Source organism: Schistocerca nitens, chromosome 2, assembly GCF_023898315.1.
Source record: "Schistocerca nitens isolate TAMUIC-IGC-003100 chromosome 2, iqSchNite1.1, whole genome shotgun sequence".
In the NCBI taxonomy this organism is placed as follows: Eukaryota; Metazoa; Arthropoda; class Insecta; order Orthoptera; family Acrididae; genus Schistocerca; species Schistocerca nitens.
The window spans coordinates 478719468-478738997 of NC_064615.1; the positions used below are offsets into that span (position 1 = coordinate 478719468).

Consider the following 19530-nt stretch of genomic DNA (forward strand, 5'->3'; position numbering starts at 1 on the left):
GTCTGGCCCTGTTCACATAATTACCAGCCCCCCTGCGGACCTTAAGTGAGGCATCAATTAGTTTTTTGATTGCCTACCCTTTCCATTTGCATCTGGCATTCCTACTCTCATACCTTCTCTATCACTCCTCATCTGATCAAAATTGTCTCTTCTCCCTCCAAAATTTCTGTTATACCTTTGTGGCTTGCTTCTCCAATCTCTATCCTGATTATTCTGATCACTTCTATCTTCTCTCCACCTGTTATGGTTATTACTGTATTCATAATTAATACTGTTTCCCCTTTCATGATACCTTCCACTCTCCCTATGTTCCATGTATTTAGGTCTGTAACACAATGCCCTGTCCATATTATCCACAAAATTAAGAAATTCTTCCACTGAATCTGTTGTACTGTGAATCAAATCCCATTGCAAATGCTCTGGTAATCTTCTCTTTAGTGTAGATATTTCTGTTAATACACCCAGTGGCCTATCCAGATGATTTAATTTATTCAGTTCTATAACACAGAACTCTCTCATACTTTCCTTTCCACTCTTGTAACTGGATCCATTCAAAAAATCGTTTTGCAATCTTAATTGTTTTGCTTGGCCCCAGTATTTGTTCAAGAACAGGTTTTCGAAGGTTTTAAAATCACAAAATTTATCATCATTTTGGTTTGCCCATGTTTGAGCTCCCCCTTCCAACTGCCTCTTAACATATTTAATTTTTGCCTGCTCACTCATCCCTGTCACAAAGTTATCCTTACACGCAGCTAGAAAGTCAACTGCATGGTATTTATTCTCCCCATTAAAAGGTTTTGACTGAAATCCATGCCCCAGAGGATATCCCAACAATAAATTTCCATTCCCTGCTGCCACAGTATTAACTGTTTCCCTCAGGACATTTATTTCCCCTTGTAATTCCTTCTTATTGTCAGTAATTCCCTTATGGCAATCCAGCACTCCTATCTTAATGGATTCAATGTCTGCCTCTGTTTGTCTTTGAAATAATGTGCATTTCTGTTCCTGTACCTGAATCTGCCCCACAAGATTACTTTGCACAGTGTCCACCTTGGCTACTAGGCCTCTTTCAACCTCATCAACTCTCTCAATAATTCCCTCAACAATTTTAACTGTGTTTTCAACTTTGTCTGTAATTTGAGTGAATTTGAGATCTAGCTGATCAAATTTTTCACTCACTGTCTTCATTTTATCACTAAGCCTTAATTCCATATCCCCTATTTTCGAATCCATTTCTCCAACTATTGCAGTTTTTATATTCCCTATTTTCGAGTCTATTTCTCCTAATTTACTAGTAAGTTTTACAAAAAATGTGCTGAGGTCACTTCCTGGTATCCAGCCTATTTCTTTTGGCATGCTAGGGCTACTACAGGTACTCCTAACATCCACTGATTCGCCTTCACTTTGAGATTCACGCGTCTCATCGGCCATGGCTAATGAAAGGACACAATTTTGCAATGTAGCTGCTGGCTGTACTTATCTTTTAAATCCTTGCGTGATGCGACGTCTGCAGTGAGCTCCGCAGCACAGCTATGCAATGAATCTTAATCGGCGGCGTGGACACACAGCAAACTCAATCAGGAGTGAGAACACGTTGCGTAGGCCCCTGGCAGCATGTAGTCGTGTTGGTTGGTGGCACGGACAACGGCGTTGATCGTCGGCAGCACGTGGATACAGCTTCGACTGCTTTACCCGTAGCAACACATGGACGTGGCACGGACGACGGTTTCTTCTCGCGGCGACACGTATCGCGGCACAGACGACTGTTTTACCCACGGCAACACGTGGATACGGCAAGCGTGGTGGTTTTACCCGTGGCAACACGTGGTCGACTCATCAGACTGTGTAACTGACTGCTTCACAATCGTGGTGGCCTTATATCGGCGTAACCACGGGGCAGCGCGTATCTTGTCCAGCACAAACACTCCGGTACTGCTAATGCACCGATTTAGCTCAGAGCCCCCACACTGACTGTTCAAAAGCCTAACATCAGAAGGACATTCGATTCCGAAATACTATGGAATATGGAAGAAAGTCCTATCCCGGACGAGCCCCCAATTGCAACTGAACTCAGGCTTGTTTACTATTTTTTCACGTGGCTCATCTGTAAAGGGGGTTGGTAGTAAACGATTGCATTTGCGCCCCTATTATTGAGTCTGATATTGGCTGGCTTTTGAAGAGCAGTGAATTGAACTATACACGTTCAGATTGAAACTTATTTATTCAAAAGAAACACTTTAACGTTGTGGCCATGCATTTTTAAGTTCACAAATAATAATAGGTGCAATTCGTACACTGTTTGTCTCACACCCACACACTTTCACTTTGTTCCTTCGCATACCCTGCCGTCCATGCTTGCACTCGTGGCACTTTGCCGCTCCCAACTCACCACCACAACGGCCAACGACAAAAGACCCCGATTTTCCCGCTCACATCCACAGTCCTGAGTCGGGTCACATGACACCACAGTAGTCAAAATAATTGCTAAACTTGGCCACAATTCGTTTACAATATTTTATAATATTTAAATACTTAAATCTAAATACATTATATAATTTTACAAATTATCACCACACTTATATAATTCGTTGCAATTAAAAGAAAACCAAAACACTATCCAATGGAACTACAACGTCCATCAAAACACAAATAAGTATTTTCCGGTCTATTTTGCCCAGCATATTATCTCTGCTGCTGTGCTTTAAATTTTAAATTACTTGAAAGAGTTCCATCTTATCCCCTGTTACCTTACAGCCTCCCGGCCAACAATGCCATACGATCATTTCATTTCATTTTGCAGAGATATACTGGACCTGTATGAAATAGGACTACTGGAAGATATTGAATATACACAGAGAAGGGCAGCATGAATGGTTACTGATTTGTTTGACCTGTGGGAGAGCATCACTCAGATGCTAAAGAAACTGAACTGGCAGCCACTTGGAAATAGACACAAACTATCCCAAGAGTTTCAAGAAACAGCTTTAAATGATAAATGTAGGAATATAATAGTATCCTTCATGAATTGTTCCAATAAGGGCTGCAAGAACAAGATTATATTACTGAACGTGTATGCAAAGGCATTTAAACAGGCGTTCATCACTTGCTCCAAATGTGAATGGAATGGGAAGAAGCCCTAATAACTGGTACTATGCGAAGTATCCTCCACCATGCACTTTACAGTGGTTTGTTAAGTGTGGATGGAGATGTAAAGTTAGAAATAAATGTATATCATTACTTTTTCAACATTCCAGGATGTCTTAAGGACCCATAGAATACAAATAATGTAATGTAACAAGATGCTTTTCCTAACTTAATAACTTTTTTTCATTTGGTGTGTCTTAGAAAAATACTCTCTGAGAATACAATGGTATTTGCATGACATATTAACTTCTAAACTTATAATTAATTGTCACATTCTTTTTGTGGAATTCACATGCATCATTACACTGAGGTGACAAAAGTAATGGATACCTCATAATATCTTGTCGGACCTCCTTTCACCCAGCGCAGTGCAACAGCAAGATGTGGCATGGACTCAACAAGTCATTGGAAGTGCCCTGCAGAAATATTGAGCTGTGCTGCCTCTATAGCTGCCCATAATCGCAAAAATGTTGCTGGTGCAGAATTTTGTGCACGAACTGACCTCTCTACTATGTCCCATAAATGTTTGATAGAATTCATGTCAGGCAATCTGGGTGGCCAGATCATTTGCTTGAATTGTCTAGAGTTTTCTTCAAACCAATCATGGACAGTTGTGGCATGGTGACAAGGTACATTGTCAGCCATAAAAATTCCATCATTGTTTGCTGTAAATAATCTCCAAGTAGCCAAACATAACCATTTATAGTCACTGATCAGTTCAGTTGGACCAGAGGACCCACTCCATTCCATGTAAACACAGCCCATATCATTATGGACCCACCAGTAACACCTTGCGCAGTGCCTTGTTGATAACGGGTTCAAGGCTCTGTGGGGTCTGTGCCACACATGAACCCTGCCATCAGCTCTTAGCAACTGAAATTAGAACTAATCTGACTAGGCCACGATTTTCCAGTCATCTAGGGTCCGTCTGATTTGGTCATGAGCCCAGGAGAGGTGCTGCATGTGATGTATGCTGTTAGGAAAGGTACCCACATCGGTCGTCTGCTGCCATAGCTCATTAATGCTAAATTTTGCCACACTGTCCTAATGGATACATTCGTCATATGTGCCACATTGTATTCTGCCATTATTTCATGCTTTATTGCTTGTCTGTTAGCACTGCATTTTCTGTTATGAGATTTAACACCTGAAATTTGATGTTCTTGGCGCATTATTTACACTGTGCATCTCAGAACATTTAATTCTTTAATGATTTCTGAAATTGAATGTCCCATGCATCTAGTTCCAACTACCATTCCACGTTCAGAGTCTGTTAATTCCCGTCATGTGGGCACAATCACATCAGAAATCTTTTCACATGAATCACCTGAGACAAATGACAGCTCTGTCAGTGCACTGCCCTTTTATACCTTGTGTGCACCATCTGTGTACGTGCATAATGCTATCCCATTACTTTTGTCTCTTCAGTTTAATAACCTCTAAAATAGATGTTAGGTCATGTCTCAGGGGTGTTCTTAAATCAGCTTGTGATGTGATCAAGCTTGATACACATTTTTAATTCTACAATACCAGTGAATTTTTTGCCTTCATTTCTAGGTGAAGACCTCTGTATAAATCCTGTGTTTACAAAAATACATTATTTCATGCCTGCCTTTTTATATTTCATGTTATTAAGATAATTTTGAAGTTTTAACTTGAAAAAAGGTAAATTTATTTTCACTGAGTTTTGTTAAATATAACAGTTGAGCTAAATAAGATTTTTATCAAAGTTGTACACAATTAATTTCTTTGAATTTATATGTAATCTTTGACCTCCCTTGCACTTGGTGGGAAGAGCAGTTGTAAGATGGGGTGTTGGAAAACCAGTTGATAAGAGTAGTCATGTCTGACTTATTGTAAGAAGCAGTTCCATTTTAGATGTTGTGGAAAGTTAGTAATGTTTGGAGTTATCGCAGAAAGCAGTTGTGAAAGGCAGTCTTGTGAAATCTTTTGTGAGGAGCAGATATCTTTTAGGCAGATGTAACAAATGATCAGAACTTTATAGCTCATATATTTTGTGAACCAGTCAACTAAGTAATTAAGAATACAAAATATAGAAAGAAGAAACTGGTTTTATATGGTAGTTAGTGTATCCTCAAAGTTTACAGTCCCAAAAATAGTATAATTTCTTCATACAAATAGGACCTGTAGCCATTGTTATACCTCTGAGAAGAGACAACAGAGCCAAAATCAAGACAGTCATCTAAGTACAAATATAATAATTTAGTACAGTGTGCACATCTTGTCTATGTAGTTAAAAAATAACTATCATCCATACCATGGGGAAGTTATTGCATAAATTTGGAAGAGGTGTGTTACAGTCTGCGCTGAATTTTACATTTGAGCTCAAATTTTAATTCCTGTGATCAAACTATACATTAAGAATTTCAACATAAAATAAACTGACTATCCATAATTGCAAAGAAATACTATACCAATAATATTAGCATATTCTGATGCAGGGAATGATGAATTACACATTGAAAATTTGTGAGCTGCTTTTTTAACTTAAGTGTGTCACATAAGATTTCACTATAGGTGTCAGTAAAGAAGCTGTTGTAGGTACAATAGTCAGTAAATAAGACATTGTAGGTACAATAGTCAGCTGTTGTAATCTCTGTCATTTGGTGGAACACTCTTCTATTTTTCAACATTGTTTTTCATATAAAATAAATATCTAGTAATGTACTTAATTTAAAACTAAGTACACTTTACTGAAACGTATAGTGAGCACTTGTTGCTTTTGAAGTTCAACATCTTCCCATTGAAATGTGAAAGACACTTGCTTTCTAGAACGAAAGTTGTTCCCATTAACTACACAGCATGTGGCGTGTCATCATTTTCTGCTGGTACAATGTGACAAATGTTCACCACCTCAAGAAATTTTAGCATATGTGATTACAGCAATGGATAACATTCCACAAAGGAAAGAGAGGCAAATGAAAGTACAATTTATGTTTTAATTATGAAGATCTCAGCAGGCTGTGTAATCTTTGTATAGTGGTTTCATAAGAAGTTTGTACAGGAAATGTGATGCTTTTTGAAATCATGAACAAGAAATAAATAAAGATTTGTGTAGTCTAGGTACTGTTTTTCTTTTTCCTGTTATTAACACTCAGCAATTCAGTTTTTATTGCTCATAAATTAAGGACCATTAAGTAAAATTTTCGCTTTCTTTTGTTGTAGTCTGTAATCTCGTAGAATGTTATAGAAAAAAGAGTAATGTGAATGAGAAAATTAATTATGAATGAATCATAGATCATTCAAACATGGTTTTTCTTATTATCAATAAATAGCAAATAAGAGTACACTGTTAAGTGAATATAAGATTACAAAGGCATTTTTAGAGATCTCTGCAAGACATGTCATCATCTTACATATATTTTGTTTTTATTGTTCATTTTTGCAGCAAGAATACTTTATTTTGGTACGTTCTTCCACAAAATAATTCCACAAACAAAAAGAAAGTAAAAGGCTGCAAAATAAGCCAGCACCCTAAGCTTCATGTCAACACAATGACAATGACTTATTTTAATGCTGATGTACAAAGGAATGTTACATATAGCACATCATTTAGTGTATGAACATTTATATCTATTTCTGATGCCATTGTTTCTTGTTTGAAATTGCGTAATACAAGAACTGGTGAGATTAAGATTTGAATTGTTTACTGTGGGCTATATATAGGCCATTTCAGCTCTAATATGTGATGTGTTTGGTATATGCTGTTGTGACTACAGGCCCTGAAATTATGTGAAAATATATGTTTTGTTTATGGATCAGTGGAAGTAAGTCATTTGGTCAGGAGAGTCTTCTTTCACACTGTTTACAACCTCTGGCTGAGTTTACATCTAGCATATGCTGTCCCAAGCGTATGATGCAGACTGCTTCCTGCTGAAAGTGAAACATGGTGGGGCTTCAATGATGATCTGTAAGATCACATCACTTCCAAGGATTATGTGATCATTTTGGCTAATCAAGTCCATCTCATGGTACAATGTTTGTTCCCCATGCTGATAGTTTGTTCCAAGATGACAGGCCCCCTTGTATCACCCAGGACTGGTTTTATGAGCATAAGGATGATTTTATGAGCATGAGGATGAATTGTCACATCTCCCTGGCCACTACAGTCACCAGTCTCAGTATTACTGAACCTTTGTGGCCTGCTTCATAGGAAAGGATGTATGATCACTATTCACATCCATCATCATTATCTGAACTTGCCACTATTTTGCAAGAACACTGGTATAAGGTTCCAATGAAAACCATACAGGGCCTGTATTTATCCATTCTGAGATAACTGGAAGCTGTTTTGAGTGCCAGCATGTATTAGGCATGGTAATATGTTGTAGTTGGGATATTTTCATGTTTTTCTGGACCCCTGTATTTTGTCATGAGATCTGTTGCATCACCTGGGAGCACATTTAAATTATCTACAATCAATAATCATTAAATAATATTCATTATATTATAGATCACTGATGATGCCTAGTATGAATGGGCAAAATACGTTTAGTTAAAAACAAAATAAACATTCAGTTGCTGAAGACAGAATGGTTCTTATCTATAGGATAAACACAAATGAAATAGGCAGCTGAGCAATGATAACTGCAAATATTAATAGTATTATAGCAAGGATTTGATTTGACCATATACATATGTGTATGTATTTGTGCTCTAGACTGACAAACTAGTAAGCTCTCTGTCTCTTTTGTGTGCACCTATCAGTGACTCAATGCTTCTGCTATTTGGTGAGTGGTCTCCTTTACTTTTAAAGTATTTACATAATAATTTGGCTGCATTTGTTTGGACATGTACCTTTCCTGCAGGGATGGTTGGGGAGGAGAATTTAGATAATAATGCAGATGAGCTTTTCCATAAATGTTCTCTCTCTCTCTCTCTCTCTCTCTCTCTCTCTGTGTGTGTGTGTGTGTGTGTGTGTGTGTGTGTGTGTGATGGAGGTGAGGGAGGAGGCATTTCTTGTTTGTAATCCATGCAAATAGATGTGTGTATTTTTTGTATGAGGTCTTAATAATAGTTAATATAAAGTTTAAATATCAATACAAATGGTCATGGAAAAAGTATGAAATAAAGCCTTATATATTTCATTTTTGCGCCAAATAATTTCCAGCCCAATAACTGTATGCCTTCATTCTCTAGAAACCCTCAACCAATCACATTTTCTTTAATGTTCACCTTCTAAAAGCAGAGCATAGTTACTGTCCTGTGGCTACAGAAGTATTTTAACCATGGCAAGGTTCCCTCCTTATACTCAGGTCTTTATTTTTGAGAGTCACATATAGTAACACAAGTGCATATAGAGTAATACCAGTGCTATATCAAAGGCGTCCAATGTTTTGCAACCATACTACGGCTAATACACTGAAATGTTATTTTTATAAAAGCATATTTTGCGTAGATGATTTTAAATAATTTTGTAGGCAATAGATGCATCTTTGTCTTTGAACACCCACTTGTTTTGCAATATGGTCAGAGCATTATAACAATGAAATCTAGTTTCATTGCATCAAAGAGGCATACTCAAATTGTCTGGTGCACCACATGAGGGATTTTAAACAAGGGTCTGTACAGTGACATGATGTTCCATCTTTTTGTCACACTAGATGTGTTGCTTCCACAGTAAACTAAACTTGTTTATTGCAACCTTGAATGGTGCTGGGATTTGCTGGTACAAAAAGGCATAAAATATTCTGTCTGGTGGTGTGACAGTCACATTACTCTGGCTGCATTAGTCCCTATACTCCTGCAATATTGCCTTTAGTGGCCAATGAATGATATCTAGCTAAGCAGAGAGCATCATTTAAGGTGTCATTACCTTCAGAAACACTAAACTTCATTTTAATATGACAAAGCTGTATGGATGTGTTATCCAGTTGTGGGAGGCACATCCATGAAACATTTTTCCATGGTCATCTGTACTGGAAAAAGGCTCACCATTTTTTCATACAGTATCACTAGTTAATAAACAGATACAGAAAAAAGGCAAGGAAGAGCTTGAGCTTCTGCAAAAAAGTACAATTTAAATTTCTGTAGAAGCAAGCTATGACTTGCCCATATGGATCAAAACTCTTTTGCATGTTTTTTACAATGTTAAATTTCATATAACAGCAGCTATTACAAATGTAGATTAGCATATTCAGTGGCTTCTATTTTTTGTCCACAGAATACTACATTTTGTGCCATAATGTTTCAGGAACCTGTATCTCAAGTCACTGAGAAAACTCTGTGCTGCTGCTGGTGCAGATCTGGCCCTTTAACATTAGTTGCTAAAGTTCCAGCTACAGGATTTGTCTCTGGACAAGAAATACCTGTGACAGTAGAGGTTGATAATGCAACTGAAGAAACAATAAGTGCTGTTACATGTTCTCTAAAGAAGGTATTATACAATAACAACTTGTTTCCAATCAGCAAATTTCAGTTTTGAATAATTTTAATGTGAGCAAAAGAATATAGCTCACAAAATTTCATAAAATAAACAAAGAATAAAAACCAAACAAAGAAAGTGGACCAAAAACTAAACATCTCTGCATCATCTCACACAATTCAGGTCTGTAACATTTTCACATTTGCCGATGTGATCTGTCACTGCAGATTTCAACTTCACTTTGCATGCTTTTGTCAATATTAACTTTGTAGTCTTCTATTGTACTAGAGAAATTTCACATCACCGTAGTTCCACAAACACAGATACTCATGAGGAGTGACAGTGAGTGCGAATTCTTTGATGTCCATAACAGTGGTTAGTCCTCAATGGAATCTCAAAAATAGTCCTGAGCCCTTTACATCAGCTGGTACATCACACCAATTTGATGCTTCTATAATAGCTGAAATTGGGAGATATTCAGGGTGCAAAGAATCACAAAATGATAGCAAAACCCTCTGAAAAAGAGCACGCCACAGTGACAGTTTTGATAGGATTTCTAACTATTAAAGCATATGTTTGATAATTTGACTTCAGAGAACCAATGTTAATTGATTAATGACTCACGCATTCTGCCTTTTGCTATGATATTCCCATCAGGAGACATGTTTTATTTTATAGTTGATGAAATGAATCACTTTTACGTATGCACCATGGCAAATACTCTTGAAAGTGTGCATTCTCAGTGGTCAAGGGGAAATTATACTGGCTTTGAGAAATTTTATTGTTTTTTTGCTATTTGTCCTCTAATGGCTCAAGAAAAAAGTTGAAAATAAGTGATTTTTTTGGTCTGTTGACTTACTTTTAACATTCCAGTTTTCAGCAAATTTGTGCCCCAGGACAGTTTTATTTTTCTCTTGAAAATGCTATTGATTAGTGACAACTGTGCAGTAGATGGAGGCAACAGTTTGCTTAAAATTAGAAATTGTGTTGATATAGTTTGTTTGATGTTTTCGACATATATAGTCCACATCAGAAACTTTGCATTTATAAAAGTCTCTTTTGTACAAGGACAATTATCTTTTAAACAGTATATTCCATCCAAATTAAATAAATTCAGAATAAAAACATTGGTGCTGTGTCAGTCAGACTAGGTACATTTTGAAATTCATTGTATATTCTGGCACAACAACAGGAATTGCATTCCACAGTTGAGAAAAGTAGGGATGTAGTGGGAACACTGATGAGAGCTTATTCGTAACAGGGACATATAATGGTATTTCACTCCAGACCTATTCCTGTCTTCACAACCACTGAAGGATCATGTGGTGCTGTTCATAATGAGAGGTGTAATGTGCAGAGATAACTGAAACAAGGAGAAACTGAATTGAAGTTTTACAGATGAAAGGATTGCTATCAATTAGTGTGACAAAACAGAAGCCCAGATGTTTGACCACATATAACACAACACAAAAGGTTGAAATGGAGAAGGGCGATGGAAATACTGGCAAGAAAAGCAATAAACCCCAATGTTTTGCAAATTGAAACTGAAGTTTGAGTGCAGTTTACATTTTCGACATGCTACTGAGCTCAGTAAAATTGGTGCGTAACACTGGGAAATGGTATAAGAAATATTTTTTCACATTCTGGATTACTGCATTTTAAATGCTCATGCTCTCCTCAGTTTGGTTACTGGGCGAAAAATGGCACTTGTAGAAACTGTAGAAAAATATGTAATGGATTGGAGAAAATCTGACAGAGAAAACGATCAAATGGCAAGAATCCTCTATGTTTACAGATATGCATTTCCTTGATGTTACTGTGAGTGTACATTAAAAGAAAAATTTGCTAATCTGCAGATGTATGGTTTCCACAAAACAGAAAGTGCACCAGGAACTGTACACTAATGCAAAACTTCTGACAGACCATTACATGTTGTACCTTGTTTCAAGATTTGTCACACAAAGGAACATTACTAATTAGTGGGAACTAAAATTGATAATTGAAATTATTTGACACTTCTAAAAAAATTATTAAAAGAGAGAGAGAGAGAGAGAGAATACAAAACCCTATTTTTAATTTTGTCAGTGTCAGACCAAAGCCTGGATCAAAAAGAAGGATGGGAAATAGATACAATGAGTATAAAAAATATTCACTGGTAGACAAACAGACATGTTTCCAGAATGAGATTTTCACTCTGCAGCGGTGTGTGCGCTGATATGAAACTTCCTGGCAGATTAAAACTGTGTGCCCGACCGAGACTCGAACTCGGGACCTTTGCCTTTCGCGGGCAAGTGCTCTACCAACTGAGCTACCGAAGCACGACTCACACCCGGTACTCACAGCTTTACCGAGACTTGAACTCGGGCACACAGTTTTAATCTGCCAGGAAGTTTCAAACAGACATGTGTTTCAGATGCTACTATATATATTCTGTACCTAATGATATTTCACAGCATACATTGTGATAGTAAAACGAAACTCATACATGTACATCTACTTATAACATGCCCAAATTATTACCATGTAATGTAGGCAACTGCATTTGGATGTTACTTGGTGCTGAAATTAACACAGGGACATAGAGCAAAACTGAAAATATATAGTTCACATTGAAACAAGTATTCAAATGCTTCAAGTCCCTGAGGTTGAAATCCCTCTACAGATAATAGAATATGCTTGCAACAAACAGACATGGCATTTCAGTTGCTACAGTATCTATACCTTACATGAAATAAATACAGAGGGCCAGTTAAACTGAAACTACACATATTCATTACTTTATGATCTGATGAATTTATTGCAACACAGCAGAAACAATTGTACTAGGGTACAATGTAAGGACATAAGGAAGGATGAAAGACATACGAAGTATTGTAAAAAGTATTCAAGCAATTAAGTTTCCTCACTTTGCTGTGTGTCTCCAGGCTTGCTGTTTCAGATGATGCTACACTGTATTTGTGCATGAGGTAATTACACAGCATACATTGCAATAGTAAAACAAAAACTGTACATATCTATCTGCTAATGATACACTAAAATTATTACCACTTAACAGAGATGATTATATTTGGGTATCATGATTATTGCATCTCCATGTTGTCTAGGGACATATAAAAGGGCTGAAACAACATACTGTATGGACATATAAAAGGGCTGAAACAACATACTGCACATTGTAAAAGGATATAAAAAACTTAAAGGTTTCGAGTTTGAACCATCTCTCCAGATGAAACAGTGTGCTAGCAACAGATGGACCTGAGTCTTCATATGCCAAAATATCTGTTCAAAGCATAAAGTAAATACACAGCATACATAATACCAGTTAATACAAAATCATGCAGCTTGTTCTCTTCATGATGTGATGAAATTATTCTGACAGAGAGGAAAGAATTTGTATTTAAAACAGATGCAACAGAAGTTTTTTCCAATTAGGAATTCATTTCCTTTGTAAACTGCCTTTGAATGAATTATTGTGTTAGCATGCACCAAGAGCACAGATAAATTACAGAGTGTGGGCATACGGATTCTACAGTGTGTACCTCACAAGCTATGACAAATGTTCAGCACATGGCCAGGAGACAAGCACAGGTAATACAGCAGGCATTAAGTTGTCACCAATGGAAATGTCGTGGTGTAGGTAGTGGGCTTAGGCTGTAATGACACCTTACTCAGCATATCTGTAGCAGCAAACCAGTTAATGTAACTCTTCAGGCTTTCCCAGAGATCTAATGACATCTTGGGTTCTCGGGTGTTCTGCCGGATATCAGTGTTGTTCTTGCACAATATTTCGGTAACACAGTGTGTGTCCTTCATCAGGTGGGACCTGAGACTGCTCCTTGAGTGGACCTGGTCCAGTATTTATGTCTGTGGCCTTCCCCCTCCATCAGCAGTTGCCGGTGTTCCCTCTGCGGTCTGCGCCCGCTCACTGCAACCTGCTGGAGCGCTGCTGTTCTGTTTTCTGTCCGCTGCAGTTCTGTCTGCGGCCACCAGACCCACTCCCTTGTGTTCCATCATCTGCTTGGTGCATTTGGAGTTCTGTCTGTGTTTCCAGGCGATCTCCATGTGGTCCTCTCTCGCTCACTGTGATCTTCTGGAGTGTTGCCATTCCGTTTTTGGTCTGCTGTGGTTCTGGGTATTCTCTCTGTGGTCCATGCCCCTCAGACCACCTCCCGGACATTCCATCTTTGGTCTGGAGAGCCTGACACTCTGTCTGAGGATCATATTGTATATCCACACCTTCAGTTCTTCTATTCATGGAGTGCTGCAGCTGTCCCCGTTGCTCCTTTAACAATTCCAGAGCAGGATCCCAGGCTCTGCTTAGCTGGTAACCCATGTCACAGTTCATGAGATTATCAGTTACTTGTATCTCTATCGATTCCCTTATAACACTGCCCCAAAATCTCGGTGTCTGTGCTAGAATTTTTGTTTCATCATAATTCATGGCATGATCTATTGCTAGACAGTGTTCAGCAATGGCTGATTTAGTCACCTGTCTTAATCAGGTGTGCCTTTGATGTTCCTTGCACCTGATAACCACTGTTCTTGTTGTCTGGCCAATGTAGGACATATTGTAAATGCCTGTTTTCTGTAACAAAGCTCATCTTTAACATACCATCCCACCTGTCCCCCAATCTTGCTGGATAGACAGAAAACACAGTTGATGTTGTGTTTACGGAGGATGCTATTGATTCTGGCAGAAATAGAACCAGCATAAGGCAGGGCAGGGAAGGCCACAGACATAAATACTGGACCAGGCCCACTCGAGGAGCACCTGATATAGGTTCCAAGTTACATTACCAAAATATCATGCGAGAACGATGCTGATATCCAGTAGAACATCCGACAACCCAAGTTGTCATTAGATCACCTGGAAAGCCCAAAGAGTTACATCAGAAGACTCTATGGGGAGGAGATGTACCAGAATCTCAAGAAGCTGGACAAGCTTCGACAGAGGAAAGGGAGGACGCCGAATTCTCTCAGTTTTTTGCTGAGATGTCGAGATGGAGAAGTGGTACCAGTATTTCCCAAAATTAAACATCGCATCAACTCCAGAGTGGTGAACAAAGTAAAATGCAGAGCAAGCATGGCACTGGTGAGAGAGAGGATCTGAGATATGAGCCACAGTTTAGATGTTGTAGCAAGGGAGCTGTCACATCTTCATCTGTACTTGACAGCCTCCTTAACAGAGGAATACTGGAACTGGGTAGACCATGCCTCCTGGTCTTTAGCAGAGTGTGCCTGAAGGACTGCTTCATCTTGCCAATCTGCAAAGTTTGACTGCATGAACAAGAAAGCACAGCAGATGGAGGAGATTCACACTCTGGCAAACCTAAGTGACATACAGTTTGATAACACAACCTTAAAGTTACTCAGCAAGGGTCTCAACTTCACAACAACCGCTAGAAATGTGCCCATCTCTGGTTTCATCAGTGTAATAGAGCAAGTTGCAGCCACACTTCCACCTAATGTGGCAGGGGAAGTCCGCCAAGAGACTTGCAGGGCTCTCACCAATGCCAGGCCTCCAAAATCGAACATCACAACTGAGGAGAGGCGTGCACTCAATGAGCTCCGGGAAGACAACAGTATTGTAGTACTGCCACCAGACAAAGGGAATTCTACAGTGATTCTGCAATGGGTGGATTACGATGAGAAAATACGCCAACTTCTGAGGGACCCTGCATATAGAACCTTGGAGTGTGACCTCACTGACAAGGTGGACAAGAAGACCAGGGCTCTTCTGAAGGAGATGGGGATGCCCGATAAGATAATCAGACAACTCCAGGAAAAAGCACCAGTACCACCTAGATTAAATGGTTTGCCTAAAATGCACAAGGAGGACATGCTCCTATGCTCAATTGTCAGTAATATTGGGGCACCTACATATGCAACAGCCAACTATTTGAAAGCTCTGCTTTCTCCATATTTGGGGAAATGTGTTCACCACATCCAAAACTCAGAGACTTCCTGCAATGCCTCAAGCAACTATACATCATAGATTCAGACCACATGGTTAGTTTTGATGCGGTATCTCTGTTCACTAGGGTCCCACTGAAAGAATCACTAGAACTGATTGCAGAATAATTTGACAGTGCTCTGTTGGACCTGTTCAGGCGTACACATATTTCCTGTATGGGAACCAATATTACAAGCAAACTGTAGGTGTAGCTATGGGCAGCCCACTGTCTCCTGTAGTTGCCAACATGTTTATGGAGAGATTTGAGGATATGGCATTAGAGACAACAGTATATAAACCCACATGCTTTGTAGGGGTGTGAAATGGAATGTGGTAAAGCAGGTGGTAGACTTAGGTTTATTGGCAGAATACTGGGGAGGTGGAATCAGTCTACAAAAGAGATTGCTTACAAATCACTTGTGTGACCCATCCTAGACTATTGCTCAAGTGTTTGGGACCCATATCAAATAGGACTAGCAGGGGATATTGAACATATACAGAGAAGGGCAGTATGAATGTGGACAACACCTTAGTGATCTGGCTTCATGATAAGGACAGACTCAGTGAGTTGCTTGAACATTTTAACTTCTGCCACACAAATTTCAAGTTTACCATAGAACTGGAGAAGAATGCCCGGCTGCCGTTTCTGGATTTACTAGTTAAAAGGAAAGCAGATGGATCCATTGGTCACAGAGTGTATTGAAAACCCACACCCACTGATTTATATCTGCAGGCCAGCAGCTGTCACCACCCTGTGCAGAATAACGGGGTTCTTAAGACATTGGTCCATAAAGCACATATCCTGTCAGACCAAGAGAGTCTACAAATGGAAATAGAGCATCTTAAAACAGTGTCTGCAAAAATAGATATACTACCAAACAAATTGAGATGGCACTCCAACCAGCCACTACACCACAGGCTCCAGAAGCAGAGCAAGATGAAGCAAAGGAGGTAGTGTATACGCCCTATGCTGGTTCTATTTCTGCCAGAATCAGTAGGATCCTCCATAGACACAACATCAAGTGTATTTTCTGTCCATCCAGCAAGAATGGGGGACAGGTGGGATGGTATGTTAAAGATGAGCTGGGGTTACGGGAACCAGGCATTTACAATATACCTTGTCAATGTGGCATGTCCTACATTGGCCAGATGACAAGAACAGTGGATATCAGGTGCAAGGAACATCGAAGGCACACCCGATTAAGACAGGTGACGAAATCAACCATTGCTGAACACTGTCTAGAACTAGAGCATGCCATGAATTATGATGAAACCAAGATTCTAGCACAGACACCCAGCTTTTGGGACAGTGTTGTAAGGGAACTGATAGAGATAAAAGTAACTGACAATCTCATGAACTGCAGCCTGGGTTACCAGCTAAGCAGAGCCCAGGATCCTGCTCTGGAATTGTTAAAGGAGCAACGGGGACAGCTGCAGCACTCCATGAACAGAAGAACTGAAGGCATAGATATAGAAAACGAATCCCAAACAGAGTGCCAGGCTCTCCGGACCAAAGACAGAACATCCAGGAGTGGATCTGATAGGCACGGACCACAGATGGAACACTCAGAACCACAGCGGACCGAAACTGGAATGGTGATGCTCCAGAAAATTGCAGTGAGCGGGAGAGGACCACATGGAGAATGGCTGGCAACCCAGATAGAACTCCAAATATGCCATGCAGAAGATGGAACACCCAGGAGCAAGTCTGGTGGGTGCAGAACTGCAGCTGACAGAAAACAGAACAGCAGCTCTCCAGCAGGTCGCAGCGAGTGGGTGCGGACTGCAGAGGAAACGCCTGCAACCGCTAGTGGAGGGGAAGGCCACTGACATAAATACTGGACCAGGTCCACTCGAGGAGCAGCCTCAGGTCACACCTGATGAAGGTTACGAGCTAAGTTACTGAAATATTGTGTAAGAACAACGATGAAAATGGTTAATGTTGACCAATTCTGTTGACATAATTGTCACAGCCATCCTTGTAATAAACACATATTAAATTAGACTGGAGAAAGAAAATGCTCGATCTAATCATTTCAGCTTGTTCCATGAACACATATGAAAGTTTGTATTTCAGTCTGAAAACAATTATGAGTGCGTTTACTATTATTTAGTCATAAAAGAAGGAAAAAAATTAACAGTGAATACATTTTTGCGAAGCATAGGAAGTCCTAAGATAAGCTAAAAGAAAAAGTATGCGAATGAAATGCAAACAACTAACACCTCTAGTTATTGTTTACTAGCTGAGTAACTGACATTGCTTGGGTATGTATTTAGTCTAATCTTCTATTAGCACATCTCCTCCTTTCCCCTGTCTCTGTCCATCTCCTCCTTTCCCCTATCTGTGTGCACCTCCTCCTTCCTCATCTCTGTCTGTCCATCTCCCCCTACCCTCTTTTCTTTCCCCATGTTATCACCTTCACCTCAATAGGAGGTATCTGATTTTTACACCCACAGTATTTCTTTCCAGAAAGTAAGTAATATGTGTATGAAGTTTGGTTGAAATCAATGTTTTAGGAGGGCTTTACCATATGCTGTCATGTCACATATATTTAACGTATTTGTCACGTTTGTATACACATATTTTATCTGCATCTCTAGCAAATCCAGCCCTTCAGTTTTGTTTTCATGCAGCTCAATGTTTGTGACGTCATATCTCCTGAACTATGTGTCACACAATGATGTAATTTTGCATGTGTATCAAGTGGTAATTGTGGGTAATGCCTGAAAAATGTGTGGTGAATAGAGTTAGTAGTAAAGAAGTAGTAAACTAAAACATCATACATGATGCAGCACTTTTACAAAATGAACAACAAAAATGTAGTAACCAATAACTTTTTTCCTTTCATCATTTTGTGGGGGCTGTCAGCAAGAAAATGTCTTATAAAAATTTTAAATTATGTCTTAAGTTGGCTGCAAGTCACTAAGTGCTCTCATACTCGAATTCTGGATGAATATAGTCAGGCTATTTGTGTATTGTAAACTATGCTTCTTTTTCAGCCCCACCCCTTTCAGAGGTTGCTGGTTCTTACACACACAGTGATTCTTTTGTTACAGTAAATGATATGCACACCAGGTTTGGTTGAAATTGATCCAGTGGTTTAGAAGGAGATGTAAAACATACATACACACACTTTTATAATTTGAATGGATTTGTGAGTAGGTTGTGACAGAATCGCATAAGAAAGAAAATTTTCATTGTATGGATGCCATTTATTTCCACTATTTAGCTGATAAACTTACAAGAAAAGTACAGTGAACTGTAGAGCATGTGTGGCATTCATGTGAATTCCTTTAAAAAAGTCATGGTTCTATAATAAATTCTGTTTGCTCATCAAGTTCATGCTCAGTATTAAATTATCAATTACACTCATATTACTGATTGAATGACTGAAGTGGTTTGTTCACAAAGTGCATCTACATTTACTCTTTACACTGTTTGAATTTTTACTTTGGTTTTCATAAATATTGTTGCAAATAATAATTAATACATTTTTTCTTTTCAGAATGTGTGTTTCACTGCCCATTCACCTCGTAAGGAAACAAAGAGAATAACAGACAAAATGGAGACTATTGTGTATGAACCTGTGGGGCCAAATGCATCTAGAACTTGGACCAGAAAGTTGAAAATTCCTAGTTTGCCTCCATCCAATTTGAATAACTGCAGTATCATTGATCTTGATTACTTTTTGCATGTAAGCATTCTAAGTTTGACTCCATAATGAAGAAATACTTATGTTAACAGAATCTTCCATCGGTTCATGGTAGAACAACATTATAATAAATGAAAAGCACCAGTTTGCTAACAAAAGCAAACTGGTGCTTTTCATTTATCAAGAAATACTTATGTGGAGCTCACTATTATTAGTGATACATTTTTTCAAGAAAATTTCATTCAAATAGAGATAAGTGTGTGTAGTAAATTATGACTTTGTGTTCCTTTGTTGCAGATAAATGTTACACTAAATTGTTATCACAATTGTGTGTTATTTTTTATTCAATAATCATAAAATATGAAGTGTCATGTTTTAACAGTATTTGTGCCATA

At 38.7% G+C, this 19530-nt stretch overlaps 1 protein-coding gene across 1 annotated transcript in view; it reads left to right on the plus strand.

Annotated features, from left to right (window-relative positions):
* Window positions 1–19530, plus strand: part of LOC126236394 (arrestin domain-containing protein 17-like) — a 180266-nt gene that overhangs the window by 136836 nt on the left and 23900 nt on the right. Inside the window, exons 4-5 of the mRNA XM_049945678.1 lie at window positions 9359–9541; window positions 18989–19177. Coding sequence (XP_049801635.1) covers window positions 9359–9541; window positions 18989–19177 — 372 coding nt within the window. The remainder of the gene's footprint in view (window positions 1–9358; window positions 9542–18988; window positions 19178–19530) is intronic.